Source organism: Lynx canadensis, chromosome A3, assembly GCF_007474595.2.
Source record: "Lynx canadensis isolate LIC74 chromosome A3, mLynCan4.pri.v2, whole genome shotgun sequence".
In the NCBI taxonomy this organism is placed as follows: domain Eukaryota; kingdom Metazoa; phylum Chordata; class Mammalia; order Carnivora; family Felidae; genus Lynx; species Lynx canadensis.
The window spans coordinates 26,359,820-26,387,266 of record NC_044305.1 but is presented as its reverse complement, the minus strand read 5'-3'; the positions used below and the strand labels follow the sequence as shown (position 1 = coordinate 26,387,266).

The window sequence follows — 27,447 nt, the reverse complement described above, 5'->3', positions numbered from 1 at the left end:
TCCACCTATTTCCGCTGACATTTACTGAGCACATGAATTTACTGTTTGTGGCCCTGGGGTGGGCATGCAGGGAATGCAAAGATAGTTTGCTATTTCTAGCAGCATTCAGAACACTTCTCGTCCTATTTGGTATTCCCAGCAGTTCGGTGATACTTGGAGTTAGTCCAGGAATAACAGAAGTCCTCATTTTACAGATAGGGAAATTGAGGAATTCGGGAGTTGCTCAAGGGGTAAAGTGGGTGTTTGGGTGTCCTGGGTGTCAGGAGCTGTTAGGGATGGGGTTGCACATCCCAGCCTCTTCCTGTTGGGCCTGGCGGGCTGCTGGACATCTCACTTCCTGATGCTGGGACTTGACAGCCGGATATAGAGGAGCGGGAGGGAGGGGCTGTGTGAGCTAGCACTAAGCAGCCTGGACTATTTCTCCTCCCTCCGAAAGGGAGGGAAGGCGGAAGGCTAGTGGTTGGAGGCTCCGTGGACCTCACACCCAGAGGCAGTGGGGAGCTCTCTCTCACTCCTGTGGGCACTGATCTGGCACACTCGAGCTTCAAAACAGTCCAATGCATTAGCCCCTGCCCTTCACAATTTCCAGCTGCTCTGTCTCATGCATAGTCAGATGCCTTTCCTGCCACACCTCTGATTGCAGGGCAGGGTATTTGGGATCATTGCTCCCATTGGAAAGATGAGGAAGTGAGACCCAGAGAGGTTACAATAAGCAGTCTGCCCTAGATCATATAGCAAACTGGGACCTCTAGAACCCAGGTGTCATGGAGGTATGGATGGGTCAGTCAGAACCTCCCCAACTGTCCTGGGTGGGACAGGCTGAGCACACTGGCCCTAGAGGTAAGGAACTAGGATTCAGATCCAGACTTTCCAGAAATCCCAGGTCCTCCTCTTACAAACGCTATGACTTTTTCGGGTCAGCCTCTGCAGTTGAGGCTGACGTATAAATCTGTATAAATAGGTATAACGATACCCCAACGCTGTAAGGCATAAGAGAGATGAAATATGTAAAGTGCTCAGCACAGAACCACAAAAGGAAACTTGCCTCACTAAGATTCTCCCAAGAGACAGAAAAAGAGCCCGGGACACACAGACACATAGATAGGGAAGTAGTTAATATTCACGAAGCACTTCGTATGTGTCAGGAGCTCTTCTGAGTGCATTTAATTCTTACAAGGTCACCGTGAGGTCAGACCGGCATGATGCCCATTTTACAGATGGGGAAACCAGTGGATAAGGGACTTGTCCAAGGTCATCACCTTAGTAATTGGCGAAATCAGGATTCAAACTCCGGCAGCCTGTCCTCAAAGCCCATGAATACTGCCTCCTTAAGAGTAATGATTAATTTTTAATTAATTAATTTTAAATTAAGTATCCTATAGTTTGGGAGGCATTTTCCTACCCACTTTTGCATATGTTCCTCACCACAGAGAGGGAGGCAATTTTATTCCTAATTTATAGAGAGGAGGGGGCAACTGAGGCTGTGAAGGGAACTGACTTGCTTTGCCAAGGTCACACCACAAGGTCAGTGGCAGAAGTAGGATTGGGATTTGGGATTTTCTGACTCCAAATCAGGGGACCCATCCCTGGCCTGACTCAGTTCCCAAGCGCCCCTCAACAGCAAGCCTTCTGGCTTCAGGCTGGAGGCGTTCTCCCCAGGACAGTTGCTCTGGCTGGGTTTCCTTCCACCCTTCAGCTGGAGGGGCCCAAGGCTGCATCCTGCACCAGCCTCCATCCCCCCACCCCCCACTCGCTATCAGACGGGAGGGGCAGGAACTCCAGGGCTGGTGGAGTTTCCGACCAGGCAGGAAAAAGAACAAAGGAACTGTGTGGGGGGAGAGGGTGGAGGGGGTTGGCCAGGAGGGTGGCAGGAGTGGAGGGGACGCTTCACCATGGAATATGAAGTCAAGAAAGGAAAAAAGGTAGGTGGGAGGTTGGGAGGGATGCCAGGTAGAGAAATGTCCCTGGAGGGAGTAAAGTGGGGAGCCCGGGTGGGGGTGATGGGCAGCGAGTGGCATAGAGTCTTCCTTCTCATTTGGAAAGACCGTCCTTCCCACCCTTGGGCAACCAGACATTTGGGCTCAAACTCCCTAACCTGTCTCCCGGCTCTCAATGGCCTCTGCCATCCCTGGAAGGGACACTCAGGCACCTTCCAGGGAAACCCAGCCAGACAGATGACTTTGGGAGATACTCTCAAACTGCTGCCACAGTTTTCCTGGGGTTTCCTCAGACTGAGGGACAGACAGACACCCAACAGACCCATTCCTCCTCCCTACCTCCCAGACAGAAGGACCTCAGCCTGGGCAGCTCTGTGCTATGAGGCTGTCTATCCAGGTTGAGACACCTACCTGCTCCCCTGCTGGGTTCCAGCCTCGTCTGCGCCCTGCCCCCCCCAGATCCTCACTCCTCCTTACTGTCAGAAGTTTTCTAGTCTGGTTCCCTGGACACCTCACCTGGTTGTCTTTGCCATTCAGGGAGTCCCTCAGATTCCAGCGCCCACCCCCACCCATCCCTCTTCCCCCAAGAATCCGAGGTCAGGCTATGTGAATTGTGAGGGCTCAGAAGGGAGCCAAGACCTAGGTGCTTGTTCTCTCTTGGCTCATTCCTTCTGCAGATGTGCACTGAGAACTTATTTTGTGCCCCACACTGTGCCTGGTGCTGGTGATGATGTAGCAGTGAGCAAAGTCAGACAAGGTCTCTGCTCCCTCCCTGGAGCTCACAGCGTTTTGGGGGAAGGCAACTTTGAAGAAAAGCAATTAATACAAATTTGCATGAGAGACGCCATACGTGGTGCTGGGGTATAGAATATTAGGGGACCCAGCCCTAGCCTGGTCAGCTTGAGCTGAGATCTAATGGGCAGAAGGAGAGAGGGTAGGGAAGTGTTTCAGGGGGAGGAACAGCATGTACAAAAGCTCTCAGTGGGAAGGAATGTAGCAAGCAAGATGGCCCTGTAGCTGGAGGGCAGGAGTGAGGGGACAGTAAGATAAGGCTGGAGAGGTGGGCAGGGCTGGACCACTGAGGGCCACAGACCAAACTTTTACCTTTACACTCCACTCTTACACACATATTCACACACACAGAATAAAGTCCCGGCTCCACAGCTGACATTCAAGCCCTCTGTGGGCTTGAATCTTGTTCCCACCCTTGTCCAGGCTCATCATGCTCAGCCAGCCCTGCCAGCCCCCAGACGTTCACACTTGTCGTGCCCTCTGCCTGGAACGCCCTTTCCCAGACCATGTGCTCTCATTAAGCAGAACCTCCATATATCTCATGCAGGCTCCATGATACTGGTTTTAAAATCTGGGCTGGGCACGCATCAGAATCACCTGGAGTGTTGATTAAAACATAAATTATTGGGGGGGGGGCGCCTGGGTGGCTCAGTGGGTTGAGCGTCCAACTTCAGCTCAGGTCATGATCTCATGATTTGTGTTCAAGCCCCACGTCGGGCTCTGTGCTGACAGCTCAGAGCATGGAGCCTGCTTCAGATTCTGTGTCTCCCTCTCTCTCTGCCCCTCCCCTGCTCACACTGTCCCTCTTTCTCTGTCTCAAAAATAAATAAACATTAAAAAAATTTTTAAAAACCCACATAAATTATTGGGTCTTACCCCTAAGCTCTGATCCAATAGGTCTGGGATGGAAAGCGAGAATATGCGTATCTCTTAAGTTCCTTGGTGCTGCTGCTGATGCAGGAATCATACACTAAGAACTGCTCTAGAGTAGTGCTTTCCTGTGAGATTTAGATTCTGTTGGGCTGGGCTGGAGTCCTGGAATTGGCTTCTTTAACCTTGCTGTAGGCCATTTTTGTGCAAGTGCCTGCTGGATTCTACTTAAACATACTTATTAACTATTTTTTTTAAGTTTATTTTTACTTATTTTGAGAGAGAGAGAGAGAGAGAGAGAGAGAGAGAGAGAGAGAGAGAGAGAGAATGAGTGGGGAAGGAGCAGAGAGAGAAAGGGAGACAGAAGATCCAAAGCGAGATTCGCACTGACAGCAGGGAGCCCAATGCAGGGCTCGAACTCACGAACCACAAGATCATGACCCAAGTCATGACGCTTAACCAACTGAGCCACCCAGGTGCCCCTACTTATTAACTATTTCTAATTTTTAGGAAAGCCCAGAGAATAGCTTAACAAATATCTGTGCATTCACCACTTGGCCACATTGAATCTTTTTTTTAAAGTTTATTTATTGAGAGAGGGAGAAAGAGAGAGAATGAGTGGGGGAGGGCCAGAAACAGAGAATCCCAAGCAGACTCTGTGCTGTCAGTGGGGCTCAGTCCCAGGAACTGTGAGATCATGATCTGAGCTGAAATCAAGAGTGAGACGCTTAACCGACTAAGCCACCCAGGCACCCCTCAGCCACACTGAATCTCAATATTTTTCTTACTTGTCCCAGCCTGGACCCACTCCTTACGCCTGGGCCTGGGCCTGGGCCTTAGCAGGGTCTCCGCCCTCATCTGGGTGTTTAGAATGGAGATTTTAGAGCCAGACTATTGGTTCTACTGCTAATAGCTGGTGATCTTCTCAGCTAGTTCTCCCTCTGAGGCTTAGTTTCTCCATCCATAAAATGGGGATCACAGAGGCACCCCTTCTGCAGAGTCTATGAGAATTAAATCAGGTAATAGGGAAATAGTTAAAATGTTGAATGTGGACGTGCTTGATAAAGTCAGTTGCTGTTATTACTGTTATTTCTCCTGCACACCCCCCCCCCCGCCCAGGGCTTTGTCTCCCCCATCCGGAGGCTGGTGTTCCCCAAGGCCGCGCGCCGGGCAGCCTTTCGGACCAGTGTGAGTCGCCGGCCCCTGCACTCGATGCCCCTTTATCCCCCTGACTACCTCATCGACCCCCAGATTCTGCTGTGTGACTATCTGGAGAAAGAGGTCAAGGTACGTGTGGGATGAGGAGAAGGGTGGGAAGAATCTTGGGGCAAGGGGTAAAGGAGGGGTAAGGTTTTCCTCAACTCTCTTAAGGGTCCCTGGCAGGGTCTGAAAATTAAGCTGACAAACAGATTAATAGGAGAAAAGCGTACACATTTTATTAAATGTTTACATGTCCATGAGAGCCTTCGCGAGAGAGTGAAGGACCAAAGAAGTGACCAGAGCACGAAGCTTTTGTATCTTTTTTACAATCAGTTAATTTGTGAAGAACTGACAAGGCAGAGGGGTGGGGGCTAGGGGTAGTAAAAGGTGAAGAAAGAACAAGGTTTGCTTATACAGCCTTCTCAGCCCTAAATTCCTTCATGAGAAGGATGTCTGGCTCCCTTCCGGTACAGGGAAGGTACCTTTCATGTGGGAGATTCATCTTCTGCTTTCAGGGAAGAAAGGTAGGGGTGGGGGCAGGTCAGAGGGACCTTCCTGCTTCTACCATTTTCTTCAACTTCTTCAAGCTTAGGATATTCTGTAAGCCGAGGTGCCATATTTTGGGGTAGCATGTTCTGGATCCCGTCAGGAGAGACTGCACCTCTCCCCCACACCAAGCCCTGACCAGCCCAGTCTCACACAGGGGAGGCTCAAAGGAAAGAGACCTGGGTTCAAGTTAGCCTAGCTCCTGCCTTATGCTGCAGCCCTTCAGCAAATGATGTCCATCTGCTCAGCTTCAGTGTTGTCATCCCAGCACGAGCCTCAAAACCTACCCACAAGGGAGAGCAGATGGCAAAAGCCACACCTTCCTGTGAGATTTTACTGCAATAACGTTGTCGGTACTCAGTCTCCAGGGTAAAGGAACCCAGCTCAGCAAGCCACAGAGGACTTAGATCACTCAAGGCCTTTCTTCTATTTCAAGAGCACCATGAAGGAGCAGTGGAGAATCCTCATTGCCCAGGGAAGATTGCTATGGGGGTAGGAGTGTCAGGTTTGACAGGTTGCCCATTTAAATGTGAGTTTCAGATAAGCAATAACTACTTGTGTCGTATTAATATGTCCCAAATATTGCATGGGACTAAAAATACTTTAAAATTTTTTTGAAGTATTCACTGTTTATGTGAAATTCAAATTTAACTGGCATCTTGTATTTTACCTGGCAACGATATATGGAGGGTAAAGCTAACAGGTGCACATAAGAACTGGGCGCTGAAATTTCCTAGAGAATAAAAAAAGAAGAAAAAAGTTTGATTGGTGGAATTCACCTAGAAGAACAAAACTATTACTCCATTATTTTAATGGAAAAAGTTAATTCTTACATTGAGTAACTTAAAGTTTGTGATAACATTAAGTTATAACTAACAATGGATGGAGAATTATTGATTGATTTGGGACATCATTTTTTGGGTCTGGCTTCTGTGACCACCTTAAGAGTTATTATCAGGTTATTATTAATTCAGATATGTATACCTCAGTCTATCTACATTGCCTCAGTGAGGAGGTCTGGGTCCTCCAAGGCTTCAAAGTGACTTCTCTCTGCCCTTCTCCCACCCACTCCCTCATTTTGCATCCAGTTCCTGGGCCACCTCACCTGGGTCACCTCCTCACTGAACCCCTCCAGCCGGGACGAGCTCCTGCAGCTGCTGGACACCGCCAGGGTGAGGCCCTGGAGAGGGGGGGAGGGCAGGGTCTTGTCACCTTCGCCCTCTCCCACCCGAGTTCCTCCGGGACCCAGGAGATCCGACCCACCCCGCAGCAGTTGAAGGAGCTGCCGCTGAAGACCACGGCGGAGCAGGACAGCATCCTGAGCCTGTCGGCCCGCTGCCTGCTGCTAACCTGGCGCGACAACGAAGAGCTAATCCTGCGTATCCCCACGCACGAGATCGCCGCCGCCTCCTACCTGCAGGACGACGCGCTGCACCTGCTGGTGCTTAAGACCGGTACAGCTGGCGGGGCCTGGCCAGGGGCAGGGCTGGGAGGTGAACAGGGTGAGAAAAGACCCAGCGTCTAGTCTTGGGAAAGGCGGGGGCGGGCAGGTGGGGGTGTTGAGGATGGATGGTGTGTGATGGAAAAGGCCTGAGCACGCTACCCTGAGACGAAGGGCAGGCCATGGCTATAAGCAAGAAGTCGCGGCCCAAGGTTGCGGTTGAAGGGTGGATCGCCACCAGCCTGAGGCCAGGTGCCGGGGCCTGGGAAGGTTGGAGGAGCCCAAATTCTGAGACCTGAAGTTAAAGCGCTTGGTGAAACAGAGCGAGATCGCTGCGCTCGGAGAGAGCTCGGGCTAGCAGCCGGGTCTGATCCAGGGGCGTGGCCATACGCCAGAGAGGCGGAGCTCGCGGCTGGGGCAGCGGCGGGACAGGTCCAACCCCGCCAGGCTAGGGGCGTGGCCTGGGGCCAGAGGCGGGGTTGAGGGGAAACCGGAATCAAAGAAGAGGTCTCTGAAACTAGAGACTGGGGCCGAGGTAGGGCCAACAGAGGGAGGAGACTGCCTGGCCACCGCCCTCAGACCAGACGCCAAGCGAGGTGTAGCTGGTGGAAAAGGCCTGCGGGACAAGACCAGGGTGGAGCCGAGGCCGGGGGGGGGGGGGGGGGGTAGGCCCGAAAGTAAGGGCACGGAGCGGGGCGGGTTTGGCCTTCAGACTTAGAAGGCAGAGGTGGGGCCACGCGCCGCTCGTCCCCAGCTGGCCTCGTGGGGGCCTCTTAGCCCGGGTCTCCTGACCGCCATCCCGCCACTCCTAGGTCTGGGCGTGGACCCGGTTCCAGCCGGCGTCGACGCCAGCCCCGGCGGCGCGGGGCGCGACCCAGGCCCGCCGGGCGCGGCGCCAGAGAAGCGGCGGGTGGGCACCACGGAGCGGCGCCACACCATCTGCAGCCTGGACTGGCGGATGGCGTGGGGCGGGGGCGCGGGCGCAGAGGCCCGGGCCGGGGGCGGCGGCGGCGGCGGCGGCGGCAGCCTGGAGCGCCAGCGCGCCGGGGCGCGGGCGTCGGGCAGCTGGGAGCGGCGGCAGACGTTCAGCGGCAGCTGGGAGCGGCGGCACGGCGGCGGCGGCGGCGCGGGCAAGCCGGGCGGCAGCTGGGAGCGGAGGCAGGCGGGCGGCGGCGGCGGCGGCAGCTGGGAGCGGCGCCACCCGGGCTCCAACCCACTCGACCCGCAGGACCCCAGCCCCGACGCCTACTGCAACCTTGTCATCCTGGCTGTGGCCAACAGGGTGAGCCCGAGGGCACCCGGAGCCCCAGCGGCGTGCTCCCCGGGCACGTCCGGCGATGGAGGGCGCCGGTCTCCGTCCCACCCCGCCCTGTTCCTGGGGTCTACCCTGGCCTCTGTCCTTTCCCCTCCTGCGGCCCTGCCTAGGACTTCAGGTACTACCTGTGTGCCCACGACGCCAAAGGGCTTCTAATCTCCAGCCTGGACACCTCCAGGACTGTTGCCCTTTGCTGTCCCAGTGAGACGAAAACCCAGAATAGCCAAAACAGACCCCCTCCTCCAGCCTTGCTCCTTCTCCCACGTCGTCAATGTCAGCACTACCACAGTAACAATCATGAGGACACTAATCACCAGCATGAATGGAATGCCAACCCATGCCAGACAAGGAACCAGCATGAACACATTTCATTCTTTGACTAACCCCTAGAGGCAAATATTACAACCATCCCCATTCTGTAGAGAAGGAAACTGAGACCCAGAGGCTAAGTAATTTGTGCAACATCACACAGGAAGCAGGTGGTGGTTTCAACACTGGGATCCAGGAAGTTCAGAGCCTATACTCTTGTTAACTATGGCAGTCACCCAAGGCAGAAGCCTTCCATTCTTGCCTTCCCTCCCCTCCCCCCTTGCTTCATATTCATCCTTGCTTTTATTCATTTGACCATCTTTACTGAGCAGCGACTTTGTCGTAGGCATTGGGCTAGGTGCTATGGATACAAAGATGAACAAGACACATTTGGTGGTTTCCCTTAAGGAGCTCACAATCTAGCAGACACCTTCAAGCCCTAGGCTGTCTAAACTTTCCCTCTGACCCATGGCCCCCAACCCTCCCCCCTGCCCCAGCCCCAGCTCCCTTATATATATCTTAGTGAACAAAACAGTCTCATGGATTTAAAACACCGAGAACTCCCCAAATTTTATCTTTCACCAAATCTCTAGGCATGTTTCTCCAATCAGCCTCTCCATTCGGTGGGCTGATGGCCATCACGAACTTAACACATCCAAAGCTAAGCACCCAATCTTCTCCCCCAAACCGGCTCCTCTCTTGGTCTCCTTGTTTTGATTAATGGCAGCTCTGTCCTTCCATTGTTCAGACCAAAACCTTGCAGTGATCTGTGGCTGCTCTCGTTCTCACACAGCCCATATCCATTCTGTCAACCCTATTGGCCCTATATTTAAAATATATCCCGAGGGGCGCCTGGGTGGCGCAGTCGGTTAAGCGTCCGACTTCAGCCAGGTCACGATCTCGCGGTCCGTGAGTTCGAGCCCCGCGTCGGGCTCTGGGCTGATGGCTCGGAGCCTGGAGCCTGTTTCCGATTCTGTGTCTCCCTCTCTCTCTGCCCCTCCCCCGTTCATGCTCTGTCTCTCTCTGTCCCAAAAATAAATAAAAACGTTGAAAAAAAAATTTAAAAAAAAATAAAATATATCCCAAACCTATATACGTTTCCCCACCCTCCACTGCCCCTGCCCAGGTCCATGGCCCATCTTCTGTCATCCAGATCACAGATTTGCCTCTTGCTTACAATCTGTACCCCCCACAGTCAGAGCAGTCCTGTTAACACATAAGTCACATCTTATCACTGCTCAAAATCTTCCTGTGGCTCCCCACATCCCTCCAAGGAAAAGTTATTGTCCTTACAACTGCTTGTAAGACCACCCACATTATAGTGGTGGCTGAAGTCCATTTCTTCTCTGGCCTCATCTCTTTCTGTGTCCCCCTTTATACATTCTACTCCAGCTCGACTGGTCTCCTTAGAGAGTACAAGACACCTGTGCATTCTGGATGGTTCACCATGATATTGCTATCACCTGGCACCCAATAAGTATTGAACGAATGGGTGAAATAATGTATATTATAGTATTATACCTTATGATGCAGACCAAAAAGAAAACAAGCAGATTGCAGTGGTAATGAAGGAGGAGATCCAGTTTGCATAGAGAGAGTTTGCTCCTTTTAAACAGAAAGGTGAAGGGGAGCAAAAAGCAAGGCGAAAAGCCAGGAAAATGAATTCCAAGCAGAGGGAACAGTGTGCCCTGTTTATCGCACTGGATGGTGAGGGCTTTAGGATACAGACCTCATCTGAGACCCCAGAGCCTGGCCCAGTGCCTGAAACAGGACTAAATGAGAATTTGCAAAATGAGTAAATAAACCAAGAGTTGCATTCCAGGAGTGTCTGATTCTCTGGCCTCCTATCCAAGGCCTTGTGGTCCCAAGGAGGGTACAGGAGTTAGAGTCAAAAAATCTGAGTGCCAGTAGTAACCAACACTGTGAACTTGCTATATTAGCCTGGGCAAGTTACCTAACCATTCTAAGCCTTGGTGCCTTTAACTATAAAATAAGAATACTCTCTTCCCTGCCTATTTCTATTATAAGGATCAATCCTGCCTATTGTGGCTTACATTTTAATGTATACCCTGGGCTTTTTTAGAGGCAAAAATATGAAATAGTATCATGAAGATGGTCTCATCAGTTACTGTCTTTCTGTGTCTCTTGCTTACACATAAAGAATTAAATTAGGCAAATTCCCTTCAAATTTGCAGTCTCAAAAAAAGTTTCACCCAAGAATTGAAATTCCTGCCTTCTATCAGGAGACTGAGGTTTGTGTATTCATCCTACTTCCATTTTTGCCCTGGATGCCAGGAAGCTCATATCTAAATATGGCATCCAGTAGCAGTAACTATGTTGAGTCTAAAATTTTCACACATGTGATTCTTCCTCTTCCTAGTACGTAACAGGAGACTTGGGTTCTAGTGCTGGCTAATCACTTTACCTCTCTGAGCCCCAACTTCCTACTGACAAATTTAAACTAGGGCTTATTTTAGATAGGCTTCAGGAGGTCCCATGAATCCCCCAGAAGTTTGGGGTGCGTTTTTCAGAGCAGAAGACTTAGGGTTGCTGCTGGACTCTATATAGGAGTCTAAGACCCAGAGGGTGGCCATGTAATTTTGATAGGAAATGCTCTGCAAGTCGATTTAAAGGTGCCCATAGGTGCGCGTGTGGCCCTGTGAACCTCTTCACACTGTTTGAAGAAACAGAGGTGTCCTGGGCACTGGAGAGGCCCTGAGTGCTCTGTCCTCCTCCCTGGGCCAGGATGCTGCCGAGGAATCCTGTGCCCTCATCTGTCAGGTCTTCCAGATCATCTACGGGGACCAGAGTATCGAGTGCGTGGACCGGGCCGGCTACCACTACACGTCAACGCCTGAGCGGCCGTGGCTGTGCAGTCGCAGTGAGTACTGGAACTCCTGGCCACCCCTCCTGTGAAACATCCCAAAAGGCCGGCGAGGACTCCGGGACTCAGGGCCGATGAAAGCCTGTAGAGGCCCTGATCTCTACTGCAATTACAGTGTACTCCCCCCCCTTATGTAGTTAAAATGAAATGTCAGTTTTCACGATGACCTCAAACTTAGCTTCTGCACAATGTTCTGGTTGCCAGATTTGGAATGAGCCCCTCAGAGCTGAACTTTTCTCTCTCCCTTCTGTTTCTGATGTCCCTTCTTTGCAGAAATGCAAGCACACGCATTGTCTGTTTACTGAGCTGTCTAGCCCCGCTAGGATTCTAGGTCAAAACCAAGATTTCCAGGTCCACCCTTGAACGCAATCAAAGGCTAGAATGAGAATGAGACTAGGACAGGCATTTATTGAGCACCAACTATGTGCCAAGCACAGTACCACTGTGACTCATAGCAGCCTTGTCGGTCCTATTTGCCACTGTATCCCATGGGCCAAGCAGAGGTCCAGGGACATCATAGGTGCTCCTAGATAAAAGACTTCTTTGAGACCTTATGATTCTAATTTTACAGATGAGGACATTAAGGCTCAGAGTAGTCAATGCATTGCTCAAGGTCACACAGCTGGTAAGTGGCAGAGTCAGGATTCAAACCCAGGTGTGTCTGATTTCTTTTTATTTTTTAAAAAAAATTTAATGCTTATTTTTTGAGAGAGAAAGAGAACGTGTGCAAGCAAGGGAGGAGCAAAGAGAGAGGGAGACACAGGCTGCAGGGTCTGAGCTCTCAGCACAGGGCCTGAACCCACAAACTGCGAGATCATGACCTGAGGTGAAGTCGGGCACTTAACCAACTGAGCCACCCAGGCACCCTGGTGTGTCTGATTTCTAAAGCTCCTATCTGCAACAGCCTTGCTCCCATGCTGCCTTCAAGGCTGCTAAGTGAATTTCCTCAGCCGCAGCCCCCTCAACGTGGTCCCTGTCTGCAAAGCTCCAGGAATAGAGCGACAGCTCATTACTTCTGCAGGCACCCCCATCTGTAGGAACTGAGGTTATTAGGAAGTTGGGATAGTTCATCAACTGTCACAGGATGAGATAAACAAATGAGCAAATGATGGGTAAATAAATGAGTCAACAAACATTCCAACAAATTCATTTTTTTTTCTTTAAAGATTTAATTTTTTAAAAGTAATCTCTAGGGGCGCCTGGGTGGCTCAGTTGGTTAAGCGGCCGACTTCGGCTCAGGTCATGAACTCGCGGTCCGTGAGTTTGAGCCCCGCGTCGGGCTCTGTGCTGATGGCTAAGAGCCTGGAGCCTGTTTCAGATTCTGTGTCTCCCTCTCTCTGACCCTCCCCCGTTCATCCTCTGTCTCTCTCTGTCTCAAAAATAAATAAACGTTAAAAAAAAAATTTTAAAGTAATCTCTATACTTGGGGGCTCGAACTTATAACCCTGAGGTCAAGAGTCGCATGCTCTACTGACTGAGCCAGCCAGGCACCCCCAACAAATTCAACAAGTATTTATTGAGCACCTGCTATCACCAGGACGTACTGGTGAGCAAAACCAGGTGTGGCCCTGCCCTCACAGCCTTGCATTGCTAGGTAGGCCGACAGTAAATAGGTACACAAAATGTAACCACGTGCTGTACTCTGCAGACATAGACTGAGGAACCAGCCTCACCTGGGAAGTCAGGGCGGTGTCCTGAGGAAGTGACACTGAGGTGAGCCAAGATCAGAAGGGTAAGGCTAGTGGAGTCAGAGAAGTAACAGGACTAGGTACAGAGCAAGTTCTCTGTGAACAGTGCTGCTATTCTCTGGAGATCTTGAGTTCCTTTCCCTCAAAGTTCCTTTTTGTTCTCGCCTCAGACATGTACAGTTTTCAAAACATCCCCTCACCTGTTCCCTCACCTGCTGTTCTCAAGACCACTCCCCCCCCCCCCACAAGGCAGGCAGGCAGGTGGTATTGTCCCAACCTTGGGGAAGTTGAGGGCAGGGAGAGAGGAGGTGAGTTGCCCAAGGTTGGCTGTGAGTTGGTGATGGGGGCAGGTTTCATGGTCAAAATCTTCCAGCAGCTGCCCAATTTCACTCAGAGTAAAAGCTAACACCCTTACAGTTGCTTACAAGGCCATCCGTGCTCCAACCACCATCCCAACCGCAGGGTGGGACTGGGGTTGGGGGCTCGGGGAGCTGGGGACGTTGGTCCTTTCTCTGCTGCCTCTAACAGCCCCTCTGTCTGCTGACCCCAGGTGAGAGCTGCCGCACAGACGGGACGTATGCCTATGACGCCGACTTCAGCTGCTGCAGCTCCTTGTGGGTACCGCCCCACCCCCACCTTGCACAAATAGGGTCTCTCTTCTAGGCATTCTTGAGCTCCTAGTGGGCAAGAAAGGGTGGGTGAAAAGGACCCCACCTCGATTTGTGCTGATGCCCTGAGCCCTGAGGAGGGTAGGCGAACTGACCTCTCCAGGCTCTAGTGAGCTCATAGGATCCAGACCCAGACCCTAAGAGGCCTGGGGGACAACCGGAACCCTGAGTGGTTTCCACGTAGGCCTGTAGTTCTCTGCCAGTCATCCAGACACAGTGGCCTGCCTAGTCCCAAATCACAGCTAATGCCAAAAACTAATTTTGGTTTAATTCCATGTAATAGAAAACCCTAAAAAGGATTTGAGTTTTAAATAAGATCGAGCTTTCCCCCCCCCCTCACCTCTTACGTAAAACAGATCAGGAGTTTATGGCCCTTATGGTCATCGAGGGTCCAGGTCCTCGGCACCTGGTTCCGTACTCAGAGTTACCTCATGGACCAAGATGATGGTCAGAGCTCCAGTTATCACAATGGCAATGCCAGGGATGTCTGTAAAGAGCTTCGCTCGGATCCCGGCCTGATGACTTCTGCATATGTCTTAGTGGCTAGTGGCCAGGACTTGGTCACATGGTCACAGCTAGCCGCCTCAAGGCTGGAAAATGTAGGAGGTAAAACAAAACAAACAAAACAAAACGAAACAAAACTCAGTTGGCCATATTGTCCAGGGTTCTGTTTGGTATGACTAACCACGCTAGCACTGAGGGGTTTCCCAGGACTTGGGATTTTCTATACTAAAACCAGGAAAGTCCCAGGCAAACTGGAACAAGTTGGTCAAAGTTAGTTCTCTTACTAAGGCCTCTGGCTTGACAGGTATCAGGCTCTGCCACTAATATACGCCCTACTTTTATTTTTTTCCCTCTTCTGTGTCAATATTTGTGGCTTCCTTATACTGTGTGCCCTTGGGCTAGTCCTTAACCTGATATCTGCTGCCAGATCTGGATCTGCTAGAGTCATGATAATGACTAACATTTGTGCTTACTGTGTGCCTAGTGCTGTTCTATAAAGCACTTCATTTTTTTTTTAAAGTAAACTCTACTCCCAATGTGGGGCTTGAACTCATGACCCCAAGATCAAGAGTCACGTGCTCTGCCAACTGAGCCAGCCAAGAAAAATCTACATAGCAACATTACAGTGGCTGCTGTTTATTTATTGCTTCTAGTCTATGACTCTGAGCGCTGTACAAATAGACTCCTCTAATTCTGATGATGTCAATGTTTGTCATCCCATTTTACACATGGAGAAACTGAGGAATAGAGAAGCTAAGCAGGCTTGCCCAAGGTCAAGCTGTAGGCCTGAGATTTGAACCCAAGCAGCCTAGCTCTAGGTCCACACCCCCTAACCACGATGCTACACTGCTTTTCTGTAGCTAATCATAGAAGATGGTTCTGGAACAATTTAGAAACCAGAAGGCAGGTTAATTTTTTTTTTTACTCTTTTGTTTTTTTAATAAAATGTTTCATTTATTTTTGAGAGAGAGACGGAGCATGCACGGGGGAGGGGCAGAGAGAGAGGGAGACACAGAATCTGAAGCAGGCTCTGAGCTGTCAGCACAGAGCCCAACACAGGGCTCAAACTCATGAACCATGAGATCTTGGGAAGGTTGATTTTTTTATTAAGCAAGGATTATTGAGTACCTTTCATGTACCAGGCACTGTGCTGTGTGCTAGGGTTACGGTGGGGAACCATACAAGGATGAGACCCGTGACTGGCACGCAGTAGGTACTCAACAAATAAGAAACCAAGGTTCCTGCTCCTGCATGGTTTATCGTGCAAGCACACTTGCAGCGTCTAGCACAGGAGACAATGAAGTCATTATTTAACAGAAATAAGCATTAACGATAACTAAAGAGAACGAGCACTTCAGAGCACTGAGAGAGACCCATGGGGAGCCTACCTCTTTGGGGGTCAGGAGGGCCTCTCAGAGCTCATGAAACTTGAACCGAGGCCCAGAGGAGGAGAGGGGAAGAGCACTCCGGGCAGAGGGGCAGAAAGTGCAAGGGCTCTGAAGCAGGAGGACAAAGCTTGGTGCATTTGAGGAGCAGCCAGGAGGCCACCGTGGATGTCGGTGGCGGGGGGGGGGGGGGATCTGGGAAGGCCTTGCGTGTCATGGGTAGACTTATGAGTTTGTGACCACATTTGACAGAGGATCAACCCAGTCATGGGGAGGGGAGGGTCAGAGAAAACTTTCCCGAGAAGGTGACATTTAAGCTCCAATGATGAGTAAGCGTTAGTTGAACAAAAGATAGGGTAGAGAGGCATTCCAGGCAGAGGGAACGGCATGTGCAAAGGCCCAGAGGTAAAGAGGTACTTGAAGTATTAGAGAAGATGGCAGAGAGGCCTGAGCACACAGAGCAAGGGTGAGATGAGGCTTCAGAGGCAGCCAAGGGCCAGATAAGTGGGGCTTTGGAGGCCAAAATGGGATCTAGGATGAAGCCCAGAGCATCAGTAGCTGTGCCCTCCCTCCCCCACCTGCTGTAGGGAGAGGAGCTAGAGGAAGGTGAGTGAGAGCCCCATTCTGCCTGTCTCTGCAGCAATGGCTCCCAGGATACATTTGAAGCGTGTTACAGTGGCACGTCCACACCCTCTTTCCACGGCTCCCACTGCAGCGGCAGCGACCACAGCGGCCTGGGCCTTGAGCAGTTGCAGGATTACATGGTCACGGTGAGCAGGGGCAGGCAATGTGAACAGCACAAGCAAAGGTCTGGAGGCTGGAGAAAACACAAGAGAGTATTTCAGGAATCCTGAATAATCCTGGACATAACTGAAGTAGACCTTGGAAGATCGGGGGCGGGGTGGTGGTGGGGGGGGGGGCGGAATATGAGGTTAGGAAAGTAAATTGGGCAGCTTATGAAAGCCTTCACTAATGTCAGCTAGCATTCATTGTGTGTCATCTGTAGAGCAGGCACTGTTCTAAGCACATTTTATGCGTTTATTTTAATCCTTTCAACAGCCAAAGAGGGAGGTGCCATCATTATCTTTACTATATATAAGAAAAGCAAGGGTCAAGGAGGTTGCCCCCTACCCAGGATCACAGAGCTGATCAACCAAGGGGCCAGGATTTGAACTCAGGCACATCTCGTGCTTAGATTCAGCCCAGTGTCTGCATGCCCCCCCCACCCCAGTAGGCCATGGGAAAGGTTTTGGGGGCGATGTTGGCCAAATACACCCTTACAGAGGGTTTGGGTCTTTTAGGCAAAGGCTGGGTGGGGATTGCTCCCTGGGACTGACCTTGGATGTTGTCCCCACAGCTGCGGAGTAAATTAGGGCCCCCCGAGATCCAGAAGTTTGCAATGCTGCTGCGGGAGTACCGGCTGGGGCTGCCCATCCAGGACTACTGCTCAGGCTTGCTGAAGCTCTATGGGGACCGGCGCAAGTTCCTCCTCCTTGGTGAGCCCCCTGCCACACCCCCCGAGATCAGGCAAGGACCCTGCTCCCAACTGGTCCACGACACTCAGGCATCAGGCTAGAAGCGTTTTCTCCTAGTCCTCAGCCTCCAATAAAGCCAAGATCATGAAATCCATGGCACATTTGAGGAGACAGGCGCAGGGCAGGGAGGGACTTGCTTGCAGTCACAGCCCATCAGTAGAGAGCACTGGTATATCCATTCACCTTCATAGCAAAGCTGGGGTGGTGGGGGGAATATTCTCCCCATTTACCCCATGGGGCAGCTGACGCTCAGAGAGGCTGAGGCACTTGTCCAAGATCACACAGCTGGTAAGGAGGGCTGATCATAATAACAGGAATAATATTAATAAGCTAACAGGTAATATCTTTGTCAAGCATCATTTCACTGAATGCTTCAGTTTGGGAAGGTAGAAGCTCTCATTTGCCCCCATTTGGCAGATGAGCAAAATGAGGCCCAGAGAAGCAAAGTAAAGTGCTAAAGTCACATAGCTTGCAAGTGGAGATGGAAGCAAAACAAGCTGACTTGTATGAAGCACGCAGTGTGCTGGCCCCTCCTCATATCCCCCCCTGGGAGAAGAGGTGCAATCATCTCAGTTCTACAGGGAGGAAAGTAAGGCCCAGAGCAGCTGTTGTTTTTTGTTTGTTTGTTTGTTTGTTTGTTTTTTCAACGTTTTTTATTTATTTTTGGGACAGAGAGAGACAGAGCATGAACGGGGGAGGGGCAGAGAGAGAGGGAGACACAGAATCGGAAACAGGCTCCAGGTTCCGAGCCATCAGTCCAGAGCCTGACGCGGGGCTCGAACTCACGGACTGCGAGATCGTGACCTGGCTGAAGTCGGACGCTTAACCGACTGCGCCACCCAGGCGCCCCCAGAGCAGCTGTTTAATGAGGGTCACACAACTAATAAATGGGAAAGTAGCAGTTGCAATAATGACAACAACGATAAGCTAATGTGTAGTGAGCATTTACTATGTGCTGAGCATTAGGTCATTGTTCTCTGGCTCAGAGTCAAGGAACTTGTGCAGGACCACACAGCCAGAGAGCGGGCGGGCTGGGGATTCGAACTCGGTTCTCCGGAGAAGGTGATTCCACGATGGGAGGGGAAGGGCTGAACCCTGAGGCGTCCCTCTGCCCCTGGCCCCGCAGGGATGCGGCCCTTCATCCCGGACCAGGACATTGGCTACTTCGAGGGCTTCCTGGAGGGCGTGGGCATCCGCGAGGGGGGCATCCTCACCGACAGCTTCGGCCGCATCAAGCGCAGCATGAGCTCCACGTCGGCGTCGGCCGTGCGCAGCTACGACGGGGCGGCCCAGCGGCCCGAAGCGCAGGCCTTCCACCGGCTGCTGGCCGACATCACGCATGACATCGAGGCGCTGGCACCGGACGATGAGAGCACCGACGAGGAGGCCAGGGACTCCCCGGGTGGGGGCGACACGGTTGAGGACAACTACCTGTAGCCGCCACCCATGCGGAAGGCGGGGAAGCATCCTCAATCCCACCTGTGTCTCACTCGTTCCTGCCTGTGGGACCCCAGCCCCAGGGCCCCCCTCCCGGGGTGTCTGACCTCGCCCTTGGCGCTCCAGTCCCTGCAATACCGAGAATGTCCTGCAGGGGGCGGGACCCCCAAATCGCAGGCAGTTGCCCGAGGCTCAGCCAGCCCCTCTGCCAGACCTGGGTGGGCAACATTCTACTCTGTCACTAGCCCCAGGTGCCAGGGACAGCCCCTCTCTCCCGCCACTCCTGCAGCTTTCTGGAGGCCAAAGGACAGATGAGGAGTGGGCTCCACCTGCTGACAGACTGAGAAAAGACTTCCCAGAGCCCAGAGACCTCTTGTTCTTCCCATTTTACAGTTTGAGAAACTGAGGTTCAAAAAAAGGTGAAGGAACTTGAGGAAACCTCCTATTTCTCCTGAGATATTACCTCAAAGTACACATACAATAGCGTAGAGGGCCTTTTTAAGACTCTAAATGGCAGGGTCGCCCCTCCCCTGATGGCAGGAATTGGATCACCAGTGTGGCATATCTCCACTGACAGTTGGGTCAGGGGTAGGTGATGGGGGTCCCAGTCTTGGCCCTAAGACTCTGAACAAGTTGCTTGTTCGGATCTTGGATTGGGAGCCAGACAGACCTAGGTCTCCTGTCTGGTTAGTGTTCTCACCTCTTGGTGACTTCCATTCCCTAATCTGTCTCATGAGGTCGGCCCCATCCACCTCACAGGGTTGGTTGTGGGGATTAACAAAAGCACAAGGCCTTAGTGCTGGGTCTAGCCCGTAGTAGGCACTCAATAAATGTTCCCTTCCACTTCTAACACTTTCGGACTTGGTGTACCTGTCTTGGCTGGGCGCAGTACAATGGAAACTGAGGTGGGGGTCAGATGTAAGAAGATCTTTGGGGAAGTTTGTGAAGAGGAACTAGGACTTGCCCTTCGTGGCCCTATTACACCCTGGCTCTGCGCTCAAGCCCCAAATGAAAAGTACCTGAGACTCCACAGGCTATCATCACAGGGGGCCGGGGTGGTTAAAGAAACCTGACAGCCGGGTTGGAGAGGTTAGAGAAGTCGGCATGAGGACAGCTTCAACACAGCCTGAGTAAAGGCTTGGAAGCTAGAAGGAGTGACCCCTGAGAGGGGGCCAGAGACTCACGCAGAAGTGCCGAAACTTATTTGTAAAGCTTTAGAGCCTTCCATGGCCAGACACATGGTCCTTACCGTGAGGTAGGTACAATTATCACCAATTAAAAAATTTTTTTAATATTTATTTATTTTTGAGAGACAGAGAGAGACAGAACATAAGCAGGGGAGGGGCAGAGAGAGAGAGAGAGAGAGAGAGAGAGAGAGAATGAGAAGCAGGCTCCAGGCTCTGAGCTGTCAGCACAGAGCCCGATACGGGGCTCGAACTCACAGACCGCGAGACCATGACCTGGGCCAAAGTTGGCTGCTTAACAGACTAAGCCACCCAGGTGCCCCTAATTATCACCAATTTTAAAGTAATATTATTATTAGGGCTTCAGGTCCAGGGTTCCAGGATTTATACTCAGTTTGTAGCAAATGATGTTTTCTTTTGCTTCATTCCCCCCTCTATCCACCCATTCCCCACCCTCCTTCCCCTCCCCACCGTGGGCACCCACCCTATGTGTTGATCTACGTCCTGGACGTAAAATACACAATGCATCGTGTGTGTATTTACACCACATGAATGGTATTGTGTAAAGATCTCAATCTGACGCTTCCTTTTTTCACTCCATCATATGATTATTTCTAAGTTCCACCCATGTTTCTGTGGGAAAATCTAGCCTATTGTATCATATTGCTGCAAAGCATTCCAAGCTGAGCATCCATGGCGTTATTTATTCACCCCTGTCCCCCTGTGATGGATGCCCAGGTGGCTTCCAATTCCCTCTCACCACAAACAACACTGTGATGAACATCTGTGTACATGACCCTATAAGCCTGTGTGAAAACTTCTTTGGACCCTATACCCAAGATGGAATCCTAAATCACAGGGCACATATTTTTTAAATGTCACTAAATTCTACTAGTAGCGTGTGAAAGATGCTTGTCTCCCCACATTTTCAATTTTGCCTATAGTTTGGGTGTAAGGTCATCTCAGTGTTTGAATTTCTCTGATGATATGAGACTCAGAATCTTCTGTGCTTGCCAGACATTTGGGCTTCCCCTTCACTGAATTGCCTGTTCCTGTCTGGTGCCCATTATGAATTGGGTTTCCTGTCTTTTTCTTGTCGATTTGCAGGAGTAGCCTGTAAATTTTAGATATTAATCTCTTGCTGGATATTGATGTTCCCAGTATCTTCACCTAATCCACTGCTCATCCATTGGGTTTGTCTGTGGCAGTGGCTTTCAAACTCTACCGTGCACCAGAATCTCCTGTTCGGCTTGCTAAAACACAGATCACTGAGCCCCACCCCAGAGTCTCTGACTCCGTAGAGTAGGGGTGGGACCTGAGATTCTGCATTTCTTTTTTTTTTTTTTTAATTTTTTTTTTCAACATTTATTTATTTTTGGGACAGAGAGAGACAGAGCATGAACGGGGGAGGGGCAGAGAGAGAGGGAGACACAGAATCGGAAACAGGCTCCAGGCTCTGAGCCATCAGCCCAGAGCCCGACGCGGGGCTCGAACTCACGGACCGCGAGATCGTGACCTGGCTGAAGTCGGACGCTTAACCGACTGCGCCACCCAGGCGCCCCGAGATTCTGCATTTCTAACAAGTACTCAGGTGATGCTGATGGTCCAGGGAGCACACTTTGCGAACCACTGGCCTATGGTGACTTCCTTTGAACAAATTTGTTCCACTGAACAAATCCATAATTTTGATGTTTTCAAATTTATTTACCTTCATTTTATGGATGAGGGAACTGGAACGTAAGGAGGTGAAGTGAATGACCCAAGGTCACACAGTAAGCTGGGATTCAGACCCATGTCTGGCCAACCCCAGCGCACATGCTCCTAGCCGCTCTGCTATCCTGTCCGGCAGCTTTTGGGATGTAGTGACCACAGGCTGAGGCATTTGTCCTGAGACTATAGGGAACTTTAATAAGTTCCTGAGTGAGGCAGACGTAGAGGGAGAAGCACAGTGGCAGGGCTGCCGAGAGTCACTGGAACATTCTTGCCTCATAGCTCCAGGGATGGAGCAATTTCCCTCACACCCCAAGGAAGTCCCCACCCACCCCGGAACTACCCTCTTACCAAAGCCATGTAATGCCTTGGTTTCTGAGGTCCAAAGGGCCCTGACTGGGGCAGTCTAGGCTCTGAGCCTGGGGACTCTGGCCACACTTCCTCCTGTAGCATTCAGAGACCCTGCCAGGATCACTTCCCAATATGGTTTCATTCTTGGCACTGCAAGAGGGGAAATACCCCTGGGCATGAGATAGCTGCTTCCCAAAGACCTCTAGGGGTGGGGTAAGGATGGAATTTCTGTACCAGCTCGGTCTCCTGGGCACAGTTTTGACCCATGGACAAGTGGTAAAGTTAGTGAAATCATCTCCAGCTGCCCCTTACAGTGTGGCTCCTTTTATTTAGGGCCCTGCAACTTAACTTCTCTCCCTCCCAGCTTCCGACAGAAGACTCCTAGCAGCGCTCCTTGACTGTGTGCTGGGAAAGAGTCCTCTGGCCGCTGTCATTTGATCACCAGATGTTTAGAGAGCATACACTCTGTAGCAGGCATTGTGCTAGACAAGAGGGAGATATAGAACAATCCCTGCCCACTGCGGGGGGGGGGGTCTCAGCTTGATGGGAGTCCCCAAATCACTACAGCATAAAGTTCTCAACTGTCAAATCAAAGAGTGGGAAACTATCTCTTCCTAGGGAAGACAGGAAAGGCTTTGCAGAGGGGGTGACTTACGAGCAAGACTTTGAAGGAGGAGCAAGATTTTTGGCAGGTGGAATAAGGTAGACAGGAGAGCCCCACCCCCCCTCCCCGGCAGGGCCATCATGGGCAAAGGGCAGGGAGCACGAAGGAACATGGCACACTCCAAGGACTGGTAACCAGTTAGGTCTACTGCAGTGGTTAGGCACTAGTGGCCCCGGGGGTCAGACCAAGTGACTTTTGAATCCCAATTCTATCATGTGCTAGTTGGGGGACCTTGGATAAGCTCCTACATGTCTCTGGGTCTTTGGTTCCCTCACCTACAAAATGAGGCTAATAATAGCATCACCCTCAGAGATCTTGTAGATTGCTGAAGACTTCAGGATAATCCACGTAAACGTACATACCGCAAGTGCTCAATAAATACGACCATTTTTATTGCTGGAGGGACATGGGGTGTCGGGGGTGGGGAGCAGGACATAAAGGAGAGGAAAGCAGAGGAGTGGGCAGATTGAGAAGGCTTTTGAAGTGCAGGCAATGGAGAGTGACCTAAAGGGCTTGCATTTTACTGAAGTGAGTCTAGCTGCTTGGAGAGGAGGGTTGACTGGAGGTCCAAGGAGAGTCTGGGCCTGGGAGCTGGGCAGGACCTGAGGAGAAAGGCAGAGACCTGACTCAGATAGGGCGAGGAGAAAGAAAAGGAGAAGGCGTGTTCAGGGAGGGGCAGGGTTGAGAGGGCTCCCTCCCTGTTCAGAAACAGCTGCCTTTCACATCCTTTGATTGGATTCATTCATCCGTTATTTAGCACTTGAACCCTGGCCTCGTGGGGCTTACATTCTAGAAAGTTTATGTTCCTATTAAATAATGTTACTTGGAGCCCGCAGGTGCAGTATCCACCTGTTTAGGCTTAAACGATCAGAAATTGGCAGTCCTATTGGTGTGCCTTCCATTTCTGACTTGTCTATGTCAGACATTTCAGATGAAGGGCAAAGGGTCTTAGAGCCAGGCCAGCCTGTCCTGCCCGCTTCCTGTGATGGTGAGTTCCCTGTCTCCTGTGACAGCCCTTTTCATCCAGTGCAAGAGCTAACAACTGCCTCCTTGCCCACTCACCTCCTATTCCCCACCCCCAGGTCCCAGCATCACCTTTTCGAGCCCTACATGACACAGCTGCTCCCTTGGACCCCGGGCAAGCTCTGCAGTGATGCACAGAAAATGACACAACCTGCAGAAACTTCTTGTTTATCTGACTCAAAGCAACTTGTTCCAAAAAAAAAACCCCCAAACTTCAAAACCTGGGTTTTGAAGCTTATCATGTAGACAAAGGGATAGGGCCTCTGATGTGCAGAGGATATTCAAATAGATAATAAACACCCATAGCCCAGTAGCAACTTGTACAGTTCACAGAAAAGAAAATACAGGGGTCACTGGGTGGCTCAGTTGGTTAAACATCCAACTTTGGCTCAGGTCATGATCTCACAGTTAGTGAGTTTGAGCCCCACATTGAGCTGTGTGCTGACAGCTCAGAGCCTGGAGCCTGCTTTGGATTCTCTCTCTCTCTCTCTCTCTCTCTCTCTCTCTCTCTCCTCCCCCCTCCCCCACTAGTGCTCACTCTCTTTCTCTCTCCCTCTATCTCAAAAATAAATAAGCATAAAAAAATTTTAATGAAAATACAAATAACTCTGATATGTGGTAAGTGTCAAACTCACCCATAATAAGAGAAACACAAATTAATACTACATTGAGAAAACATTTTTAAAGTGCTGGGTTGGCTAAGCTTGGAGAGTTTGGTAACGTACATGTGGTTGCAGGTGCAAGGAAACAGTCACATATGGCAGGTGGAAGGGTACATTGGTATAAACCCTATTTAACAATATTTTAAATGCACAGACCCCTTGATGCAACAATTCCACTGCCAAGAATTTCTCCTACAAGTATACTCACACAAGTGGAGAAGATGGATGTGCAAGGAAAATCATTGAGATTAGAAATAAACAGGGGTTGCCTGGGTGGCTCAGTCAGTTAAGCGTCCGACTCTTGGTTTCAGCTCAGGTCATGATCTCATGGTTTGTGAGGCAAACGTGAGCCCCACGTGGGGTTCTGCACTGACAGTGTAGTGCCTGCTTGGAATTCTCTCTCTCCCTCTCTCTCTGCCCCTCCTCTGCTCTCTCTCTCTCAAAAATAAATAAATAAACTTAAAAAAAGAAAGAAAGAAATGTTCAGGGATAGGAGACTGGTTAAATAAACTGTGGCTCACGCAGACAATAGAATGTCATACAGCCATTCATAAAAATGAAGAAGCTGTCTATGAACTGATATGAAATTATCTCTAAGATAAAGTAAGTGAGGGGGAAAAGGCAGGGTGTAGAGCAATGCACTTTGAATAGTGCTGTCTTTTTGCGTAAAGAGGGTGGGAAATGTCTTTGTGTATATGCATGGAATAGTTCTGGAAGAATATACAAAACAGTTGTAGTTGCTGCCTCTGAGCTGGAAGAGTGTGTAGCTATATAACAAGGAGAGAAGGAAACTTTGTTTCATGATGTGTCTTAAATGTTGTACCATGAATGTGAATTATAGAAAACCTTTAAAAAAAAACACTATTGTGATATTTATCATACTCTGTAACACCATCTGTTTCCATGTCTATCTGATCTCCATCCTCCACCCCAACACACACACACACACACACACACACACACACACACACACACACATCTTGTGAGGGGAAGAGGGATAGCTGGTTCTGACTCATTCCTGCACTCCCTGGAGCCCAGCGTAGCACCCAGCACAAAGCAAGTGCTCAGAAAATTTGAATACACATTCACAATGACTACCTTCTCCAAGGAGACCCCGGTTAGTCTAGCCTCCTAGTATCTCTGCTCTCGTGCAGACCATTCCCACATTGAACAGGGATGACCCGGAGAACTAATGTGATGCTTCACCCTGCTCTCCGGGATCCCTCGCTCTGGGGGAAGCCAGCCACCGTGTCATGAGTACTCATGCAAGCCTCATGGAGAGGTTCACTTGGTGAGGAACTGCCACCTCCTGCCACGAGTCGTGTGAGTGAGGCATCTTGGAAATGGATCCTCAGCCCCAGTCAATCCTTTGGATGATTCCAGGCCTGACCTTGATGGCAGGCTGGTGAAAAACCCCAAGCCAAACTACTGACCTAAACTGCCTCCAAATTCCTGACCACCCCCCCCAAATTGTGTGTGATAATTACTGTTTCTAATGTTTTAAGCTGCTAAATGTACACAGCAATATACACCCAATGCAATCAATAAATCTTTATTAAGCCTTTACTGAGTTTCAGCTCTGGGGCAGGGGGATTGCAAGAGAAAAAGGCATGACTTCAGGGGAGCAGGCCATGTGCACGTTCATTCCTTCAGCTAACATTTACTTTTTTAAAGATTTTATCTTTAAGTAATCTCTACACCCAATGTGGGGCTCGAACTCACATCCCCGAGGTCAAGAGTTGCACGCTCCACCCACTGAGCCAGCCAGGGGTCCTTCTGCTAACATTTATTGAGCACTTACTATATACCTGGCCCTGTGCTGAACGCTGACACAAAATGTTGGCAATTAAAATACCCTCTAGGACAAAAGGGAACTTTCTAGAGTGATAGAAATGTATATCTTATCAGGTTGAAGTTACATTGGTGTACGTGCATCTATAAAAACTCAGCAAATGAACACTTAATCTTATGCACTTTGTTGTATGTAAATTTTACACGAAAAATACTGTAAACAAACGTTGAATTCCAGTTAATAAAATGTGAGCCGAAAAGTGAAAGTAGTCAGAGAAAGACAAATCATATGACTTCACTCATATGAGGAATTTAAGATACAAAACAGATGAACATAAGGGAAGGGAAGCAAAAAGAATATAAAAACAGGGAGGGGGACAAAACATAAGAGACCCTTAAATACAGAGAACAGAGGGCTGCTGGAGGGGTTGTGGGGGGGGGGGGGGGGGCTAAACTGGTAAGGGGCACTAAGGAATCTATTCCTGAAATCATTGTTGCCTTGTATGCTAACTTGGATGTAAATTTAAAAATAAAAAAAAAAATTTTTTTAATTAAAAAAAATGAAAATGTGACCTGAAGTAATTTACTTTGAAATACATTTTATTTATTAAAAAAATATTTTTTTTAACATTTATTTATTTTTGAGACAGAGAGAGACAGAACATGAACAGGGGAGGGTCAGAGAGAGAGAGAGAGAGGGAGACACAGAATCTGAAACAGGCTCCAGGCTCCAAGCTGTAAACACAGTGCCCGATGCAGGGCACAAACTCATGAACTGTGAGATCATGACCTGAGCCGAAGTCGGACGCTTAACCGACTGAGCCACCCAGGCGCCCCTGAAATACATTTTATTTATTTTTTTTTTAATTTTTTTTTCAACGTTTATTTATTTTTGGGACAGAGAGAGACAGAGCATGAACGGGGGAGGGGCAGAGAGAGAGGGAGACACAGAATCGGAAACAGGCTCCAGGCTCCGAGCCGTCAGCCCAGAGCCTGACGCGGGGCTCGAACTCACGGACCGCGAGATCGTGACCTGGCTGAAGTCGGACGCTTAACCGACTGCGCCACCCAGGCGCCCCTGAAATACATTTTAAAAAGGGGGGTGGACATGGGGCGCCTGGGTGGCTCAGTCAGTTGAGCGTCCGATTTCAGCTCAGGTCTGACTGAAAGTTTGTGGGTTTGAGCCCCACCTCAGGCTCTGTGCTGACCCCTTGCTCAGAGCCTGGAGCCTGCTTCGGATTCTGTGTCTCTTTCTCTCTCTGCCCCTCCCCCACTCACATTCTGTCTCTGTCTCTCTCAAAAATCAATAAACATTTTAAAAATTTTTTTAAAAATGGGGGGGCGGAGTGGACAGATGGCTAGATGGACAGACATGTGAAGAAGCCTGTAGAGTATTAATGGAGGAACATAAAGTGGTAAGTCCTGTAGGGGTTTTGTTGTAAAAGTCTTTCAATTTTGCTACATGCCTGGCAATTTTCATTAACAAAATGTTTGGGGAAAAGACTTTCAATAACCATATATGTCAGTCCTCTCATTAATTATTAGTGTTTC

General features: G+C 50.2%; 1 protein-coding gene across 1 annotated transcript; it reads left to right on the top strand.

The window, feature by feature from the left end:
• The first annotated feature begins 1,856 nt into the window (after positions 1 to 1,856).
• On the top strand, positions 1,857 to 19,361 carry CCM2L (CCM2 like scaffold protein). The gene is made up of 10 exons (XM_032592585.1): positions 1,857 to 1,922; positions 4,719 to 4,886; positions 6,434 to 6,517; positions 6,616 to 6,799; positions 7,599 to 8,068; positions 11,156 to 11,291; positions 13,533 to 13,596; positions 16,180 to 16,309; positions 16,897 to 17,035; positions 18,201 to 19,361. Exons 1-10 carry the CDS (start codon positions 1,893 to 1,895, stop codon positions 18,509 to 18,511), a joined length of 1,716 nt encoding a protein of 571 aa, XP_032448476.1. The 5' UTR covers positions 1,857 to 1,892; the 3' UTR covers positions 18,512 to 19,361.
• The last annotated feature ends 8,086 nt before the right edge of the window (positions 19,362 to 27,447 follow it).

Bases quoted from the DNA above. Each gene is read 5' to 3' on its own strand.
- CCM2L (XM_032592585.1), top strand. From the start codon at position 1,893: ATGGAATATGAAGTCAAGAAAGGAAAAAAG. The intron at 6,800-7,598 runs GTACAGCTGGCG...CGCCACTCCTAG, and splicing joins CCTGCTGGTGCTTAAGACCG to GTCTGGGCGTGGACCCGGTT. The intron at 17,036-18,200 runs GTGAGCCCCCTG...CTGGCCCCGCAG, and splicing joins GCGCAAGTTCCTCCTCCTTG to GGATGCGGCCCTTCATCCCG.